This window comes from Sarcophilus harrisii, chromosome 2 (assembly GCF_902635505.1).
Source record: "Sarcophilus harrisii chromosome 2, mSarHar1.11, whole genome shotgun sequence".
Taxonomy (NCBI): Eukaryota; Metazoa; Chordata; class Mammalia; order Dasyuromorphia; family Dasyuridae; genus Sarcophilus; species Sarcophilus harrisii.
This window is the reverse complement of record NC_045427.1, coordinates 214,051,077-214,069,714: the sequence shown is the minus strand read 5'-3', so window position 1 is coordinate 214,069,714 and position 18,638 is coordinate 214,051,077. Positions and strand designations below refer to the sequence as shown.

General features: G+C 44.0%; 1 protein-coding gene across 4 annotated transcripts in view; it reads left to right on the top strand.

The window, feature by feature from the left end:
- The window catches only part of CAD (carbamoyl-phosphate synthetase 2, aspartate transcarbamylase, and dihydroorotase), a 29,044-nt gene that overhangs the window by 8,312 nt on the left and 2,094 nt on the right, over positions 1 to 18,638 (top strand). Inside the window, exons 16-40 of one of the 4 annotated variants that reach the window (XM_031951364.1) lie at positions 657 to 769; positions 1,259 to 1,503; positions 1,767 to 2,013; positions 2,496 to 2,594; positions 2,711 to 2,935; positions 3,015 to 3,197; positions 3,358 to 3,576; positions 4,099 to 4,266; positions 4,405 to 4,587; positions 4,703 to 4,807; positions 5,369 to 5,608; positions 6,259 to 6,340; positions 6,656 to 6,822; positions 7,084 to 7,248; positions 7,476 to 7,607; positions 7,878 to 8,079; positions 8,386 to 8,576; positions 8,765 to 8,905; positions 9,625 to 9,723; positions 10,394 to 10,556; positions 10,858 to 10,908; positions 11,252 to 11,296; positions 11,402 to 11,568; positions 11,676 to 11,750; positions 12,345 to 12,557. In XM_031951364.1, coding sequence (XP_031807224.1) covers positions 657 to 769; positions 1,259 to 1,503; positions 1,767 to 2,013; positions 2,496 to 2,594; positions 2,711 to 2,935; positions 3,015 to 3,197; positions 3,358 to 3,576; positions 4,099 to 4,266; positions 4,405 to 4,587; positions 4,703 to 4,807; positions 5,369 to 5,608; positions 6,259 to 6,340; positions 6,656 to 6,822; positions 7,084 to 7,248; positions 7,476 to 7,607; positions 7,878 to 8,079; positions 8,386 to 8,576; positions 8,765 to 8,905; positions 9,625 to 9,723; positions 10,394 to 10,556; positions 10,858 to 10,908; positions 11,252 to 11,296; positions 11,402 to 11,568; positions 11,676 to 11,750; positions 12,345 to 12,557 — 3,920 coding nt within the window. The remainder of the gene's footprint in view (positions 1 to 656; positions 770 to 1,258; positions 1,504 to 1,766; positions 2,014 to 2,495; positions 2,595 to 2,710; positions 2,936 to 3,014; positions 3,198 to 3,357; positions 3,577 to 4,098; positions 4,267 to 4,404; positions 4,588 to 4,702; positions 4,808 to 5,368; positions 5,609 to 6,258; positions 6,341 to 6,655; positions 6,823 to 7,083; positions 7,249 to 7,475; positions 7,608 to 7,877; positions 8,080 to 8,385; positions 8,577 to 8,764; positions 8,906 to 9,624; positions 9,724 to 10,393; positions 10,557 to 10,857; positions 10,909 to 11,251; positions 11,297 to 11,401; positions 11,569 to 11,675; positions 11,751 to 12,344; positions 12,558 to 18,638) is intronic. The other 3 variants (XM_031951366.1, XM_031951365.1, XM_031951367.1) reach the window with 3 other exon arrangements.

Sequence of the window (18,638 nt, the reverse complement as noted above, 5' to 3'; positions counted from 1 at the left end):
TTAATTTCTGTCTGCCTCTGTTTTTTCATCTCTAAAAATGGGGATAACATTTACATCATAATTTTGTTGTAAGAACAAAATCAGACTATATTTATAAAGCATCTTACAAAGCTTAAAACTCTGTAAACTCTCAGAATTTATCCTATGTTAGCGGTAGACATGCAGAACTTGAAATAGATATTGTAAAAATGTAAAGAGATAATGGAAACAAAATGACATTGTAATAGGAACAAAGTAAATGGATAAGATTCTTCAGTGTTTTATGTGGCAATTTTAGACTTCCAAATATATGCATAATTTAGACAGTGTGGTCACATATAAAAACTGTATTAAACTTTAACCCAAAATGGCTGAACTGGGTGTCTTTGTAAAACATTGTGGACAGGCTTTAGCATTGCTCAGAAGGCTCAGAAGCAGACCTCTTGAGTTCAAGGCCCTCTTCTGCCACCTCTCTGCTGGGTGACCTTGGTAAAACTAAGTTGCAGATCTGCCCTGGTAGAGGGAGTTCCTACACTGATGAAATCACAGCTTTGGTCCCTGTGTCATTCTCCCCCTGCTACATCCCCCTTGGCGCAGGGCCTTTCTCTTTGTACTGTGGCCTGCCTGAGCACTTTGTAGGTTTCAGAGCCCCCCCCCCTTCCCCTTTACTTCCCCAGGTGAGGTCATGGCTATTGGACGTGGGTTCGAGGAGGCATTCCAGAAGGCATTACGCATGGTGGATGAGAATTGTGTTGGCTTTGATCACACGGTGAAGCCTGTCAGTGACATGGTGAGAGGGCAACCCCATCCATTCTTATGATAGATGAAACCTACCCTCTTATTCCCTAGTGTTAGCCCATCTGTACAGTGCCAATTACTGTCACTCTCTGAGGCCTAGTTGGGTTGGTGACCCATGCCAGAGGCAGCCAGATGGCACAGTGAATAGAGTGCCAGCCCCAGAATCAGAACAGTCTGAGTTCAAATCTAGCCACAGATATTTACTATCTATATGACCCCAAGCAGATTACTTTAATCTCTGTCTGCCTCAGTTTCCTTAACTGTAATATAGGAATAAGAATAACACCTATCTCTTAGGCTTGTTGGGTGGATCAAATGGGATACTATTATATTCAGTGGTTGTTAATCCAGTGCCTGGTCTATAGTAGCCATATAGAAGTGCTTATTCTTCTCTTATGGAATATCCTGATCTTGCTTTCAGTAGTCTTGCTCAAACCTTAAACTCTTTATTTCCAACTCTCCCTACCCCCAACCCCACCAGGAGCTGGAGACACCAACTGATAAGCGGATCTTTGTAGTGGCAGCTGCTCTGTGGGCAGGATACACCATAGACCGACTCTATGAGCTCACTCGCATTGATCGGTGGTTCCTTCAGTGTATGAAGCGCATTATAGAGCACACCCGGAAACTAGAAGGACACCGTGGGCGGCCCTTGCCCTCTGATGTGTTGCACCAGGCCAAACGCCTTGGCTTCTCTGACAAGCAGATTGCTCTTGCAGTGCTCAGGTCAGAGTGGGGGACTGTTAGTTGGATTAGGGAACCTTGGCAGCAGGCTGGCAGGGCTGTGGAAGTAGGCAGGGAGGGAGGGGAGGAGGGAGGTTTGTTTGTTTTTTTGTGAGGAGAAACCTGAAGATTTCAAAGTCTTTTCTTTGGGAAGGGGCTAATTAGTTGATTTGAATTGTTATAAGTTTTCCTTTGTAATCTTTGCCTTAGAACACTTTCATGTACCACTCCTTCTATGCCCATTTCTGACCTTGTGTTCTCTCCAGCACAGAGTTGGCTGTCCGAAAACTACGGCAGGAACTGGGTATCTGTCCGGCAGTAAAACAGATTGATACAGTGGCGGCAGAATGGCCAGCTCAGACTAACTATCTGTACCTGACTTATGGGGGTACCACCCATGACCTGACTTTCCATACTCCTCATGTCTTGGTCCTGGGCTCTGGCGTCTACCGAATTGGCTCCAGCGTTGAATTTGATTGGTGTGCTGTGGGCTGCATCCGGCAGCTGCGCAAGGTATGGGCTTTCAATAAAATCTCAGGATTAGGTCTCCTTCCTGTTTCCATAATCCCAAACAAATATGAGTTGTGCCCATAATTAATTGGGAAAGAGATTGATTGCTTCTCACACTTACTTAGTGATAATTGAAAGCTACCCAAGCTAGCAAAATACTCAAGCTACCCAAGTTACTGTTCTTCGGTTTGTCATAGGATCATAGCTTTAGGGACATGTTACCTATTTGGAGGTCATCTAGTTCCACCTTCTACCTGTGTAGGGATGCCTGTTACAGCATTTGCAGAAACATTTTGAGTCCTTGGGAGCTAGTTAATTGTTGAGGCAGCTTGTCTGCCAATTGTCTGACAATTTTGGGGGAGAGGAATTCTTGGACCCTGAGGCTCAAAGAAACTTTTTGTCTCTACGTAGTTCTACTTCTTCCTTGATAGCCCTTAGTTGAGTAATATTTCCTGTCATGCCTGAATAACATTTCCATATCTCAGATGGGGTATAAGACCATCATGGTGAACTACAATCCTGAGACAGTCAGTACCGACTATGATATGTGTGACCGACTCTACTTTGATGAGATCTCTTTTGAGGTAAGGGAAGGGAAGAAAAGGTCAAGGTTAACTTGCTTTATTGGAATTTTCCTGAGCTTCAGGAGGTAGGCAGATGGTGATTGTTCCTTGACTCCTACCAACTTGTCCTCCTGCAGGTGGTGATGGATATCTATGAGTTGGAAAGCCCTGAGGGTGTGATCCTCTCCATGGGGGGTCAGCTGCCCAACAACATGGCGATGGCTCTGCATCGGCAGCAGTGTCGGGTTCTTGGGACCTCCCCGGAGGCCATTGACTCTGCTGAGAACCGATTCAAGTTTTCTCGATTGCTTGATACCATTGGCATCAGTCAGCCTCAGTGGCGAGAGCTTAGTGACTTGGAGGTAGGCCTGGTGTGGGGGCTGCAAAGCACAAGTGCCTCTGGGTCTGAAGAGCACTGTCTGACCTTCTTGCTCTTCTTAGTCTGCCCGCCAGTTCTGCCAGACTGTGGGGTATCCTTGTGTTGTCCGTCCTTCTTATGTGCTGAGTGGTGCTGCCATGAATGTGGCCTATTCCGATGGAGACCTGGAGCGCTTCCTGAGCAGTGCAGCTGCTGTCTCCAAAGAGCACCCTGTGGTCATCTCCAAGTTCATCCAGGAGGCCAAGGTTGGTGACAGCAAGGAGCAGGTCCTCCCCCGCTCCCAGGGGCTGCCTCCTCCCAGTCTGCTCCTGTCTCTTGGGGCACTCTGATTGCAGTTGCTTGGGGGATGGTATTTGGTGGGAGAGAATTCTCACACTTCATGGCCATTCCGGTTGTGGCTCTCAGGAAATCGATGTGGATGCTGTAGCTTGTGATGGTATGGTAGTAGCTGTCGCAATCTCGGAGCACGTGGAAAATGCAGGGGTGCACTCAGGGGATGCCACGTTGGTGACTCCACCACAAGATATCACACCCAAGACACTGGAAAGGATCAAAGCAATTGTTCATGCTGTGGGTCAAGAATTGCAGGTCACAGGGCCTTTCAACCTGCAGCTCATTGCCAAGGTAACATGAACAAGACTTGGATTGGAAGTAGATATTAAAGGTTAATGGCTTCTTTACTGCTAGAGCAGAACTCTGGAGCTCCAACTTGGTCATGAGGAGCTATTGTGTTTTGTACCTAAAAGGTTTGTGATTATAAAGGGGGAGAGTATTTTGCTAGTATTTGGAATCTTGAAAGCTTGTAGTCATTGTCCTCTAGGTATAGAAAGTGGTCTTGCTGGCAGCTGTAGACACATAAAATACCAGGAAGCCTTAACCCCGTGCCCCGTGAATGTTGTCAGAAGCTGGCACCAGGAAAGGGGACCCTACACCCTGCCTGCCTACTTGCCTTCATTTCATCCCTTCAGGGCCACAGTCAACAAGTTGATGGCAGTTACATTGTAGTCTTATACATAGTACAAAAAAGCTGGAGGAGGGGCAGGAAGAGCCAGTAGAGAATGGAGAAATAAGAAGCTGATTAACCAGCAGCAGCAGGGCCTGTTCCTTATGGGTCTTGGGTAACCATCACCAATTCCATCTTCCCAGGATGACCAACTCAAGGTTATTGAGTGCAACGTCCGTGTCTCTCGGTCCTTCCCCTTTGTCTCCAAGACACTTGGAGTGGATCTGGTGGCCCTGGCTACCCGGATCATCATGGGTGAGGAGGTGGAGCCTGTTGGGCTCATGACTGGAACCGGTGTTGTAGGAGTTAAGGTAAGAAAGAAGGGGGTTGGGAATTCCTAGAAGTCAAGGTTAAGGTCTTTTTCATCCTAGCTATAATCAGCCTCCTGATTTAAATACCATTTCCAAAGAAATCCTTAAAACCCTTTCCCCTTGTCTCACCCCCCTCAGGTGCCTCAGTTCTCATTCTCCCGCCTGGCAGGAGCAGATGTGGTGCTGGGGGTAGAGATGACCAGCACAGGGGAGGTGGCTGGCTTTGGAGAGAGCCGCTGTGAGGCCTACCTTAAGGCTATGCTAAGCACGGGCTTCAAGATCCCCAAAAAGAATATTCTGCTAACTATTGGTAGTTACAAGGTATGGTAATTAGGATCCAGTTTCCTTGAAGAAGGAAAGTGGAGTTGGGTCTCTGAAATACCTGTAAGTCATCCATGTCAGCTAATGCTTTCTTCCCACTCCCTATTCCCCTCAGAACAAGAGTGAGCTGCTCCCCACTGTGAGGCTGCTGGAGAGTCTAGGCTATAGCTTATATGCCAGTTTGGGCACCGCAGACTTCTACACTGAGCATGGTGTCAAGGTACCTGCCATCTTCTCCACCACATTATTCCTCTGTTTTTTACAGTTGTGTCCCACTGCACCTGCACCCCTACCTCAGCAAAGGGGGGTTTTTGTCCTTCATTTCCCAAGGTTGGTCTGGGGGATGGGGGAAACAACAAATAATATAATTTTATGATTTTAAAAGCTATTACTACAGCATAACCCTGTGAGACCAGGTGAAGCTACTGTTTTACAAATGAGAAAACTGAGCTTCAGAATCTAAGTGACTTACTTGCCCATTATCTTAGTTAGAAAATTTCAGATTTCAACCTTGGTCTCGCTGGGGTTTCTGGCATTTCTGCAAGGTCTGGACTCAAACTCTCATAACCTAGACTCCTTGAGATGGGACTCATTTCTTTCATTTTTCCTGCATCATAGCTAAAAATAGAAACTTTGTCCTAAGGGCTTTTCCATGGAGGTAATTGATTACCATTAAAAGTCTTCTCTAATTTGCCTTTTCCCTGGGTACCCTTTGATTTGGGAGAGACCAACCTTCTTTAAATCATTTTGATGATCTATACTGGGTTTGTTGGGCACATAGGTCACAGCTGTGGACTGGCACTTTGAGGAAGCAGTTGAAGGTGAATGTCCCCCACAGCGAAGCATTCTGGAACAGCTGGCAGAAAACCACTTTGAGTTGGTGATCAACCTGTCAATGCGTGGAGCAGGGGGGCGGCGTCTGTCCTCCTTCGTTACCAAGGGCTACCGGACCCGTCGCCTTGCTGCTGACTTTTCTGTGCCCCTCATCATCGACATCAAATGCACTAAGCTGTTTGTAGAGGTGATTGGGACTTAAAGAACAATTGGTGGGATTTTATTATGATAGTGCTGGCATTAAATGGCATTTTTGCTGAATAAATTAGGTGGCTGGATCTGGGAAGGCAGACATCCAAATTATTGCCTATATCTTATTATTATTATATATTATATTATATCATTATAGTATATCTTATTGCCTAACTGGAAGGAGAGAAACTGGTTGGCTTCCATGTGTCTAAGGTTTGATTAAATACAGTCCTTTGGCAAACAAGTCAAGCCAGGGTAGTACAAGGTGTTAACAAGATAATTGAAGTCATATACCTGGGAAATAAAGGTAGATGAAATACAGTGAAGATCTGCAACATAAACTGTGGATCTCAAAATATTCTTAGAAACGTATTAATGGATAATTAATAATAGGGAGGTTTAGTCAAACAATTTACAACACTTCCATCATTCTTCTTAAAGGCATCAGGGGTTTTCCATGGGAACTCATTTTCCTATAGATCTGCAGGGGAGTAGTACCTAATGTATCCATCTCTTTCTGATGTCAAATTTTATTAAGACACAACGCAGTAAGGCTGGCCTAGAGTTCTCAGTCTGCCAGTAATGGTTTTGGACCCTCCCAAAGTCATCTTCCCTAAATAAAACTTGGTTGTCATCCACTTGCAGGCATTGGGCCAGATCGGGCCAGCTCCCCCACTGAAGGTTCATGTAGATTGCATGACCTCACAGAAGCTGGTGCGTTTGCCAGGTCAGTGGCACTTTTCTGCCTCTACCTTGGTTTCAACCTTGGCTAACAGGAGCTAGAATGTATGGGACTAGATGTCTATCTCTACATATGGGCAGCTTTTCTTTGCTTTCCCCATTTTATTTTTCCCCAGGGTTATTTCCTTGTACTAGTTCCTGTCCTTTCTTATTGAAAACTCCTACTTTTCTTTCTCATCTAACTCCTCATTTTTATCTTTCTGTTGTGGGATGGAGTCTCGCACAAAAACCACTCAAATGCCTTTAATAGATTTTGTTTCCTAGAGAGAAACTTGCCTTCTTCCTTTTTACCTTCTTCCAGGGCTAATTGATGTACATGTGCACCTACGGGAACCAGGTGGTACCCACAAAGAGGACTTTGCATCAGGCACAGCAGCTGCTTTAGCTGGGGGGGTCACAATGGTGTGTGCCATGCCCAACACTCGGCCTCCCATCATAGATGCCCCAGCACTTGCCCTTGCTCAGAAGGTGAGAGATCCCACTCAAAGAGAAATATACTGTTGACCATGCTGTTCTCCTTGGTCAGCTTCCTTTCTTGGTAGATCTTTTTTTTTTTTTTCTTAAATTCTATCTCCCCCCCCCCCCCCAGTAGATCTTTTCACTAATCCTGACCCTGACTCCCTTAAGAAACATTGAAGCCCCAAGTGCCCAAAGCAATTTTCTTGAGGATATACTCAGGTAGCCCTGAGATGTATAGGCCTACACTGATAATTTATCATTATCCTCCAGTTGGCAGAGACTGGGGCCCGCTGTGATTATGCCTTGTTCCTTGGGGCCTCATCAGAGAATGCAGGAACCCTGGGTGCTGTGGCTGGGGCAGCTGCAGGATTGAAACTCTATCTCAATGAAACATTCTCCGAACTTCGCCTGGACAGCCTTGCCAATTGGATGGAGGTGGGAAGCCAGAGACTGGGCTGGGAGGGTGGGAGGAAGGATGGCGTTGAGATCATCAAAAGGGAGGTGGAGACCAGCCTAGGGAAGAGGAATAAGGGAGTGCTGACCAACTCTGGCAAGCAGTAGGATAAGAAGGGCTGGAAGAAGGACCAAGAGTACATAGCGGCCCTGCCCAAATGACCCAAGGAAGTCCCAGACTTACCTCAGCATACCTTCTCTGTCCGTAGCACTTTGAGACTTGGCCACGTCATCTTCCTATTGTGGCTCATGCAGAACGACAGACTGTTGCTGCCATCCTCATGGTTGCCCAGCTGGCTCAACGGCCTGTACACATCTGCCATGTGGCCCGGAAGGAGGAGGTAAGAAACAGAAGGCAAAAGAAATTGTAATAGTGTGTGTGTGTGTGTGTGTGTGTGTGTGTGTGTGTATGTGTGTGTGTGTGTGTGTGTTTGGGTTGGGGGGAAATGGAAGCAGTGAGGCAATAGAAAGACCAATGGTACAAAATAGAAGAGTGGGACTATAGAATCAGGATCTTTATATCCTTCTGGTAGACCAGATAAAATTCCAGAGTTTGGGGAATTATTCCTAAAGTTGGGCCTCTCTGAACTCTCTGTTTCCTCAACCTCCAGATCCTATTAATTAAAGCAGCAAAGGCACGGGGGGTACCAGTGACTTGTGAAGTGGCCCCCCACCATCTGTTTCTAAGCCAAACTGACCTTGAGCGCCTGGGGCCTGGGAAAGGAGAAGTCCGGCCTGAGCTTGGCTCCCCTGAGGATGTGGAGGCTCTCTGGGAAAACATGGCCGTCATTGATTGCTTTGCCTCTGACCATGGTAAGGAGAGGAGATTCCCCCATGTCCACTTCTTCCAGGTGCCAGTTTGGTTTATAATGGGATAGACATTCATTATGGTAAAAAGTATGGGGGTGTTAAGCTCTTAATTGAGGGCCTAATGAGGATGGAGAGGGGCTAGGTTCCTCTCTACTTTTGCCTCCTTTCATATAAAGAAAAAGGCCAGCACCCTTCCCAAGCCCACCTTTTCCAGTTCTCCCTTGAAGAAGAGCTGGATCCCGAGATGGGTTTGAGAATTCCCGTAGGGAAAACATTTTGGGCCTTCCAACGATGATTCCTTTCTTTCAGCTCCTCACACCCTGGAAGAAAAAACAGGATCCAAGGCTCCCCCTGGCTTCCCTGGCCTGGAGACGATGCTCCCGCTGTTGCTGACAGCTGTGAGTGAGGGCCGTCTCAGCCTGGATGATCTGCTGCAGAAGCTACACCACAACCCTCGGAGAATCTTTCACTTGCCCCCACAGGAGGACACCTACATTGAGGTGTGTGGGCTTGGGTGGGAAAGTGCACAGAGGAAAACAAGACCCCTGGGGTGGAGGCCTGTGGGAAAGAGGGAGGCCCTCATGCTGAGGATGTCAGGGTTGGGGTGGGTAGTTTTGAACCCAGAAGTTGGAGAGTATGCCCACTTATGAGACCCTCCCCCCCCCCCCCCCCTCCGTGTTTGGGACAGGTGGATCTGGAGCATGAATGGACCATCCCCAGCTACATGCCTTTTTCCAAGGCACACTGGACACCTTTTGAGGGGCAGCGAGTGAAGGGCACCATTCGGCGAGTTGTCCTTCGAGGGGAAGTTGCCTATATTGATGGCCAGGTATCTGAGCTCATGATTCCTGTCTCTCCCTCGATTCTTGGTCAAACTCTCCTGTTTTCTAATTCTACTAAGTTCAGATAATTCAGTTGTTTCTCCTTCCATACCTTTACTTTCAGTCATTCAAATCACATTTCATAGAATCTTAGAATTTAAAACACTTTGAGGTCATTAAATTCAATTTGGCATACCAACAATTTTGTCATCTGAGCAATTTGTGATGGGAAACTTACGTTCTCTGTGCCCCTTCTTCCCCCACCTGCCTCAGCTCATCCCATTTGGATTTATTAGGAAATATTTTTCTTATTTTGAGATAAAAACTGTTTTAACTGTTACCCATTCATAGATCATGATTTAGCCTTGGGGATCTTATTTCAGAATAAGAATACTTATTTCACATGACAATCCTTTAGCAATTTACAGAAATAATTATATGAGATGGGTCTGCCTTTTCAGCTGCCTATACTTCTCAGGTTCAGGTATGACTTAGAGCTTATCCACAGCAGCTGTTTCCTCACTGCTGAAGACCATCTGTCAGGTTTGCTGGGTGCCACCAATTTCCAGGTGACAATTGCATGCCAGCCATTGGCTTTACTATATACACACATTACGAAGGCATTGACTCCCAACTCCTGGTCGCCCTCCTGCTGTCCTTTAGCTTACTCTGTTTCTGGAGTCTTCCCTCCTTAATCCTGTTCTCATTCCCGGTCTCTTGTGTACAGGTGCTGGTGCCTCCTGGTTATGGGCAAGATGTGAGGAAGTGGCCCCAAGGTGCAGTGCCTCAACTGCTGCCCTCTGCTCCACCCAGTGAGAATACCAAGGTACAGAGCCAAGGATATAGGTGGTCACGGCCAGCTGATTGAAGTGTGGCCACCGAGGCTTCACAGACCTTTTCAAGATAATTTCAGTTGGAAGACAACTTAAGGTCTTCTAATCTAACCTGTATTGTGTAGATATTTCCTTCACAGGTTATAAACGTCTGCTCAAAGACCTTCCTCTCTCCCCAGGCAACGTTTCACATTTTGAACAGCTCTGATGAAGACTTTGCCCCCCAAAATCTTACTTCCACTTTTTCTTATATCTGCCCTTTGGAGCCACATGTCTGATTGCTCTTGTACATAGCTAGCCTCTCTTATTTAAAGATGACTGTCATATTCCCTTTGCCAGTCGAAACAACTGATTCTGGCATGGCGTGGTCTCAGATCCCTTCACTGTTATAGCTCCTCTCCTCTGGACCACCACTCTGACCATTTTCTACTTTGCCATTGTGGGAAACACAAAATTAATTAGAACTAATGGGGAGGATGGTGGTGACTTTTGGAACAGTTGTGACTCACATAGAGTCATTTTTAACTTGTACCAAAGGCCAGTTTAAACATACTATCATGTCATAAGCAAGAGCATTCTAAGGAACCAGTTTGCAGATGATATTTTCTTAAGTGATGAGAGATAAGGGATATTTGTGAGAACAGTGAGTTTGATTTTCTTCAGGGAGGGGAAGGAAGAAGGAACTTTTGGTTGATGTCTCAAAAGGATAGACCCATGTTACATTCACAGACTCCTGAAAGGCCTCGACGTGTCATCCCAGGCCTTCCTGAGGGGCGCTTCCATCTCCCACCTCGAATCCACCGAGCTTCTGATCCTGGCCTTCCAGGTAAGAGTGCCAGTATTGACTATAGGGATGGTCTTTCCTCGTTTCTCTAAGGACCCAGCATAGAGGAGTAGGTCTTTAGAGGCTCAGCATTTCTTCCAAATTGTCTTCTTGCTTAACTCCCTAGTTTAAAGAGTCTCCCCACTCTAGCTCCTGCCCTTTCCCTGTTCCTGTTTCCCCATCTTATCCCCATCCTTTCTACCAAGATTGTTCCATTTTTTCATCCATGATTTTGATAATTAACACTAGTGGTGATTGTCCCCTCCCTAGCTTCCCCTTATTCCTCCTCTCTTGTTATGGGCAGCTGTGTTCATCAGCCCAAGAGCCAGGACCCCACAAGACAACAGAATGTGGGGTAAATCTGGGGCTCTTTCCCCATGGAGTGTCTCTTTAAGTTGCTGTGAGCCTGGTCTTTCCATCTTGCATAAAAGCCATGCTGTCATGGGGCTGAGCACTGGGGTTGTGGGAGGGAGGAAAAGAACTGCTCCCTATATAGTTTGCTTGGTCAGGTCATGTGTGTCTTTGTGTACATGTCTGCCTGCAGAACAGAGCTACTCATTTCTCTTCCCTCTACTAACCTGCTGTGGTTGCCTTGGTGTGAGCTGGTTTAACATACACAATGTGATCTATAAGGATCCTGGGAGATAGCTACTCTTGACTCCAACCAAAAATTTATTTCTGCCCTTTTTCCTTTGTAGCTGAAGAGCCCAAGGAAAAGCCATCCCGGAAGGCCGTGGAGCCAGGTGGGAACTCTTTACCTAGTGGAAAGTGGCAGAGCTGGTAGGAAGGAGATGGAGGTAGAAACAGGCCATGCTCTGACCAGTCACTTGTCTTGTCCTCTGCTGCAGATCTAGCAGGAACTCCTGATAGTTGCTGCTATCCTCCTCCAGTGCCTAGGCAGGCGTCGCCCCAAAATCTGGGTGCGCCCAGCCTGTTACATCCTCAGACCTCACCCTTGCTGCATTCTCTAGTTGGGCAGCATATACTGTCCGTTCGTCAGTTTACCAAAGATCAGGTATCTGGAATGGGGGGAGGTGATGTTGGAGAGTTCTGGAGTCTGAAGGGATTTGGAAGAGGAATCTGAGAAAGTATTATCCCTGACTGACTTGTGGCCCTCTTCAGATGTCCCACCTGTTCAACGTGGCTCACACCCTACGGATGATGGTGCAGAAGGAACGAAGCATAGACATTCTCAAGGTCAGAACCAAAGGTGTGGGTCTGGGAGAAGAAGGGTTTGAGTTGGCTCCGATGGGGAGCCTTTTGTCAGTGGTAAGACAGAGAAGTCTATCGTTACCACTTATGGGTCCTCATCACCATATGTGTATGGGATATTACAGCTTGTGATGTGTCTCTCTTCCCAGAATATCACAAGAGGTTAATCTTATTTATGTAGCGTCCCATGGAATAGACCTTAACTACCTCTATCCCTTCAGACATACCTGTCCTATTTCTGCTTTGCTTACCAGAATCTCAACTTAGCTGACTTAAGGTAGCTTTGTCGTATTGTTAAAAAGGCCAACCCGATCTTCCACCTCTGCTAGGGAGTATATACTTTTTAACAATGAATTTTATAGAGAAAAAGTTTTAACCAAAAACTGATGGTGGGGTGTTCTGTTCTATAGCAGGTCCGTGGTGCAAATACTTCTGGGTAGATAAGCCTTTTCAGGTTCTCTTAAATTATATACTATGTAGACTGTCACTAGTCCTGTGGCTAAGATGGAGCCTTGGGGAAAGTTATTGCCTTTGTATTCTTTGGGGTGAATCTGTTTTCTCTTTGTCCTTTCTCACTAGGGCAAGGTGATGGCCTCCATGTTTTATGAAGTGAGCACTCGTACCAGCAGCTCCTTTGCAGCCGCCATGGCCCGTCTTGGGGGCTCTGTGCTCAGCTTCTCTGAAGCCACATCATCTGTCCAGAAGGGGGAATCCCTAGCAGACTCTGTCCAGACCATGAGCTGCTATGCTGATGTCGTTGTGCTCCGGCACCCCCAGCCTGGAGCTGTGGAGGTAAGAAGGGCCAGGGGTTGCAGGGGAATAAAAAGATGCAGGCTTTTGGATTGGACCAGGGAGACTGTGGCAACCCAACTATGGATGATGATACTTATGCAAAAGATGGGATGGGCAATTTTATTGGCAATGTTATAGTCCCCACTTTGTTTTTAAAAGTCTTTTTGTCTTCAACTTTGTATTGAGAAATTTTAACAAATACAAACACATCTAGCATACGTCTGAACTGAGTCAGTCATAATGTACAGGCAACAATCAGAGTTGAGATTTGGAAGGTGCCTCCAGTGCCATCCAATGTAATCCATATATGACATGGACTTCCAGGGGTGGAATGTAAACATGGCAGAGTAAAGCCAAGGAAACTGCACAACCTCTCCTAGTTTCCCTGGAAAACCACAGGAAACCAAGCCTCTGAACAGAGTCTGACGGAATGAAATCACTCTCCAGCTCAAGATAGAATGAAAAAACTTCAAGAAAGGTCAGTCTCACTAAGGTGAAAAGAGGGTTCAGCCCAGCTCAGACAGACTCTAAAAAAGCCGATGAGAAGGTCTTAACCACAGCAAATCGGTGTCTGAGATCCTCTGTCCTGGGTCACTAGGAGAGCAGATCAGTACGGCTGTTTTCTAAAAAGAGCAGGCAGAACCGCTCACTGAAACACAAGGGGTCTCTGTGCTCAAAGCCAAGGCTCAGAGCTTCACAGGAAACTTGGGGCAGCACCCACTTTTACCCTAGAGATCCACCTTAAAAGTAAAAAAAAAAGAGACACTGTCAAAAGAAAAGGAAAGAAAATGAACCAGAAATACGAAAAGAATCTTGATCATAGAAAGCCACTATGGTGAGGACACAATGTGCACAGAAAAAATCTTAAAGAGTAACATATGAATTGGTCTCAAGCCCAAAGAGGCTTCTTGGAAGTGTTTATGAAAGATTTTAAGAGAGATAGAAGAAATGAAAGGTATGCATGAGTCAACTGCTTCAAAAAGGAAGGGGAAAATTTGAAGAAAACAATTCCTTAAAATGAAAGTTAATGACTGAGACAACAAGAATCAGTCAAACAAACAAAAAATGGAAGGAAATGTGAAATACCTCATTGGAAAAAATGGCCAATATGGAAAACAGATCTAATTTTAAAATTATTGACCTATCTGGAGACCATGATCAAAAAAAAAAAAAAAAAAGAGCCTAGATAGCATTTTTCAAGAAATCAGGAAACTACCCTGATCTTCAGGAGTAGGAAGAAGAAGGAGAAGGAAACTCATTGAAAGTATCTGTTGATCTTTTTTGGAAAGAGATCCTATAAGTAAAACTCCAAGAAACATTGTTGTGAAACTCCAGAACTATAAGGGAAAAAATATTGTAAGCTGCCAGACAAAAACAATTCAAATATCAAGGAGCAACAGGCAGGATTACCCAGGATTTGGCAGTTTCTACAATAAAGGATCAGGGGCTTGGAATACCATATTCCAGAAGGCTAAGGACCTGAGATTACAATCAAGAATCAACTACCCAGCAGGATTCAGTGTCATTTTTCAGGGGAGGTGATGAAGCTTCAGTGAAGTAAGAGACTTTCAGTCATTTCTATTGAAAATACCAGAACTTAACCTACAGACACAGGACTCAAGTGAAGCATAGAAAGGTAAACAGGGGAGAAATACATATTTAAAGGTTAAACTCTTTATATTCCTAGATGGGAAAATGGTGTCTGTCACTTGAGGTAGACAGAGGGGCCATTACTCGGACTGAGGGTGTAGTTCTGAAACTCTGATGAGATGACATCAAGGAAAAAGATAATAAAGGGGTGGGAAAGGGGAGGTATAATGGGACAGTTAGTTCACATGAAGAGGTGCAAAAGACCTATTACAATCCAGAGAAAGAAGGGGGGGGGGGGGGAGGAGGGGGAGAAGGAGGAGGAATAAGCATTGTCTGAAACTTGATTTCATCAGTTTTGGTTCTAAGGGGAAATAACTTAATCATTCAGTTACGTATAGAAATTTATCTAATTCTATAAAGAAGTAAGAGGAGGAAGAAAAAAAGGGAAGGCGTGGTACAAGGGAAACACTAGGGAAAAAGGTAAGGGATAGGGATGATAGGAAATAAAATAAGGTATTGGGTGGGGTGGATAAAAAAAAAAACTAAGGATTGTGGAAAGAGCAAAAACAGACAGGGGAGAAAACAGAATGGAGGCAACTAGAGCTAGTAATCATAACTGTGAATGTAATTCTGAGGTTCAGTGGGAATATTAATAGCCTCTACTCTTTGGGATTGTTAGAATCAAATGAGATTGTATTTGTAAAGTTCTTAGCTCCAGAATCTGGCACAATGTATGCATTGTATAAATGCTATTTTTAGTATTGTTATCATCTATCCATATCTTTACACCTTCTCTACAAGTAATCTTGGGTGTGTGTGTGTGGTTTTTAAGGTTAATGAGCTTATAAGCCCTGTTTCCCTTTGTAGGTGTCCACCAACCATCTCTTTAATGATCTTTTCTAGAATTTTCCCTGGAGCCCAGCAGCTGGTAGCTTGCAGGTTTAGTTCTCTTTCCCCTTTTGATAACTTCTTTCTCTAGTTTATTCATGTAAACATTTATAGTTAGAAATTTTAGAACACATCACATAAATTTTGGTGTTTCATTATTGCCATCTTCTTGGATGAAATGGTTTCTATGACTTGTTATGTTACCCATTCATTCTTTGGGATTAGATTGTTTAATTTACAATTAGTTTTTAGTCTCTTTCCCTGATCTTATTGCTTGTAATTTTAATTGCATCACAATTGAAAACAATTCAAGTACTATTTCTGCCTTCTGCATTTGTGCGGTTTGTATGCCCTAATACATACATGCTCAATTTTTATGTAGGTGCCATGTACCCTCATAATTAATAATACAATATAATACAATAATTATTAGTTACCAATAATAGTTAACTTTCCCCCACTCCTTATTCTGAGAAGGAAGATTGAGGTTCCCCACTAGTATATTTTGTTATTTTTATCTATCTTCCTGTTACTGACTTAACTTCTAAGAGTTTGGATATTGGACATTGTACATATATACTTAATATTGATATTACTTCATTGTTTGTAGTGCCTTTTAACAAAACTCAGCTTCCTTTCTTACCTCTTGTAGTTAGATTATTTTTGCTTTAGCTTTGTCTGAGATCAGGAATGCTACCCCTGCTTTTTCTGCTTCAGCTGAAGCATAAGATTTTCTGCTCCAGCCTTTTAACCATACTCTGTATCTCTGTTTCAAATGTGTTAGAAAGGGTATACAGCATTTTTCTTCAGACAATTTTTGTTCTTCCTTTTCCAAGCTATTTGACACTCGCTTGCATATCTTTCTTTTCTCAATTTTTCTTTTACCTCACTTATTTGACTTAACATTCTTTATAAGCTCTTCCAAGAAGGCTCTTTGGGTTCGAAAGGTTTCACATGCAGGTGTTTGTCCTTTTCTGAGTTGGTGTTTTGATGTTCCTTGTCACCATAGTAGCTTTCTAGGTCAAAGTTTTTTTTTTGTCTCTTGCTCATTTTCTTTCTTTCCCCGCCTATTTTGTGACTTTTACAGCTGAACTCTACTCCTGGGCCACTGGGGGCGCTGTCTCAAGGTTCCTTTGTAGTTTTGTGCCTTGACTTTGAGCACAGGGCCCCCCTTGTGTTTTATGTTTAACTCAGCAGGAAGTGGCCGGACCTAGTCCTTCCTGATGTTGCCTGGCAGTTTGCTTTCTGTGCTGGGACTGGAAGCCACCCTTCTTGTTTGCTTTGTTGATGTTTTATTGAACCAATGTCAAGGTCTTGGTTGTTGAGCCACTGGGATCAAGAACTCCCACTGCTTTTCCCAGCTAACATCTGAACTGGATTGTGTGCCTCTTTTCACCCCAGTGAGACTGATCTTTCTTAAAGTCCTTCCAACCTATCTTAAACTGGAAAATTGTTTCATTCCATCTTTTCTTGGCTCTGTCATTCTAAATTCTGTACAGAAGCTTGTCCTTCAAGGTTTTCAAGGGAAACTGGTAGAGCTCAAATAGCTTCTTGGCTTCTCTCCACCATCTTGACTCCTCCAGGAGTCCTCTTCTTTCCCTTTTTGAATCAGAGCATCATTTGTCCTCCAATCTTGTGGTGTCTTTCTTATTCTCCATGATTTTTAAATATCATTGAGAAAAGCTTAGAAGTCACAGTCCCTAGTTCTTTCAGGTCAGTATTGGAGGGTCTAATTAAATTATCTGGACTGGGTAACTTGAATTCACTTGGTGCTGCTTTTTATTTATGTTAAACATTAGCTTCCTGTTAGTCATTGATATGTCTGTCATTTCCTGTGTAAAGGCCACTGTCTTTCAGAGAAAACAGAAACAATGTGAGTCAGTCTCCCTGTTGTCACTGCCATCCTCTCATCCTGCCTCTTCTTAGATCTTCTGTTTTCTCCCAGCATACTTAGCCAAAATTCCATTTTATTGTGCTTAGTGTCCCCCATCATTCAACCTCAGCTCATTCTGAAACTGAAGCATTCTTCACTCCTTTTATAGTACATGTCACACTACATTCATTTTCTGTTACTTGGACTTGCTTCCATCTTCCAGGCATTCTTCTGTGCTTAACCCTGTAATATTTAACATGTTTAGCAACAATGTGTAGATCAAGATAGAAATTGCTGTGCTGCTTGAATCTGTGAAGGGCAAGTAACACACAGGATGGGTCATCAGGAGCACAAACAATCTCAACAGGCTAGAGCCTTATGCTGGATATACTAAGATGAAAAACTTGGTGCAAAATAAGTGTAAATTTTCATTTGGATATAAAAAAAAAATAAGCTTTATGAACAGAAGATGAAGGCAAGGTGATTAGCCAGCAGGTGTTCTGGATGACCTCAAGTGGAACTCTGTATGACTCAGCAGCTGGACATGACAGCCGGCAGCATGAATTTGATCTTGCCCTGCAATGAAAGGTATGACTTCCAGAAATAGGAAGGTGATGTAGACCTGGGTCAGGCCTCTTCTGGAGTGTTGAGTTCAGGTCTTGGCAGCTTGTCACAGTCTGGATAGTGCTCAGAGAAGAGAAACCAGGAAGACAAGAGCCTTGAGTCTGAATCCATTCAAGAATTAACTGAAGAATGGAGAAATGTTTAACTTAGCGAAAAGACTTAGAAGACACCATGACTATCATTGTGAAATATTTAAAACATTGCTTTGTGGAGGAGACATGAGACATGGTTTCTGTTTAGCCTAAAGTACAGAAACAAAAAGAAGCTGCAAAAAAATCAATTTAAACTAAATATCAGAAAAAAAGCCTTTGAACAGTTGTTTAGTTGTTTATGACTCTTTGTGACCCCATTTGGGATTTTCTTGGTAGAGGTATTAGTTTGCCATTTTCTTCTCTGGCTTATTTGACAGAGGAGGGAAATGAGGCAAATGGTGTTAAGTGTCTTTCTGGGTCACACAAATTAGTGTCTGAAGCTAGATTTGAATTCTGGCCTTCCTGACTCCAGGCCCAGTGCTCTGTCCATTGAGAGGTCAAAGGTTCCACCTCTTGGGGAGTAGTTAGTCTTTTACACTTGAAGGCTTCCATTTATTTAAAAAGATACTTCATTTTTTAATCTTTTTGTTGCCACTTAAAATTATGTTTAACATACTACATTAGTAGTAGTTGGGCATGTTGTTGTTTGGCTTTTATTTTATTTGTTCTTTGTCATTTCTTAAATGTATCCTCTCCCTTTTTATATTATTCATTAAAGTGCAGAACTGGATTTAGAGAAGTCCTTTGGGGGATGGGGGCAGATGGCATTTGTGCTGATACCCACTAGGCAAGGGCTTTCAAGAGATCCTGGGAGGAGACAAACAATGAATGTCATCACCATCTCCTCATTAAAGAAAAAGGAAGCCAGTTTGGATAGATTGTAGGGTATCCATGAGGCTATCCATACACCTCATGAGACCGCTCTATGTTCTTAAGGCATAGTTCTTAGACATTTCCCATAGTTGGGTGACCTGAGAGTTGTAACCTTCTCCTCCAACCCATATTGTGCAGATTCATCTAGTTTTAGCCAAACTTCCCCCTTATCATTCTCTTATTTCCTGGGTCTCCGTTTTT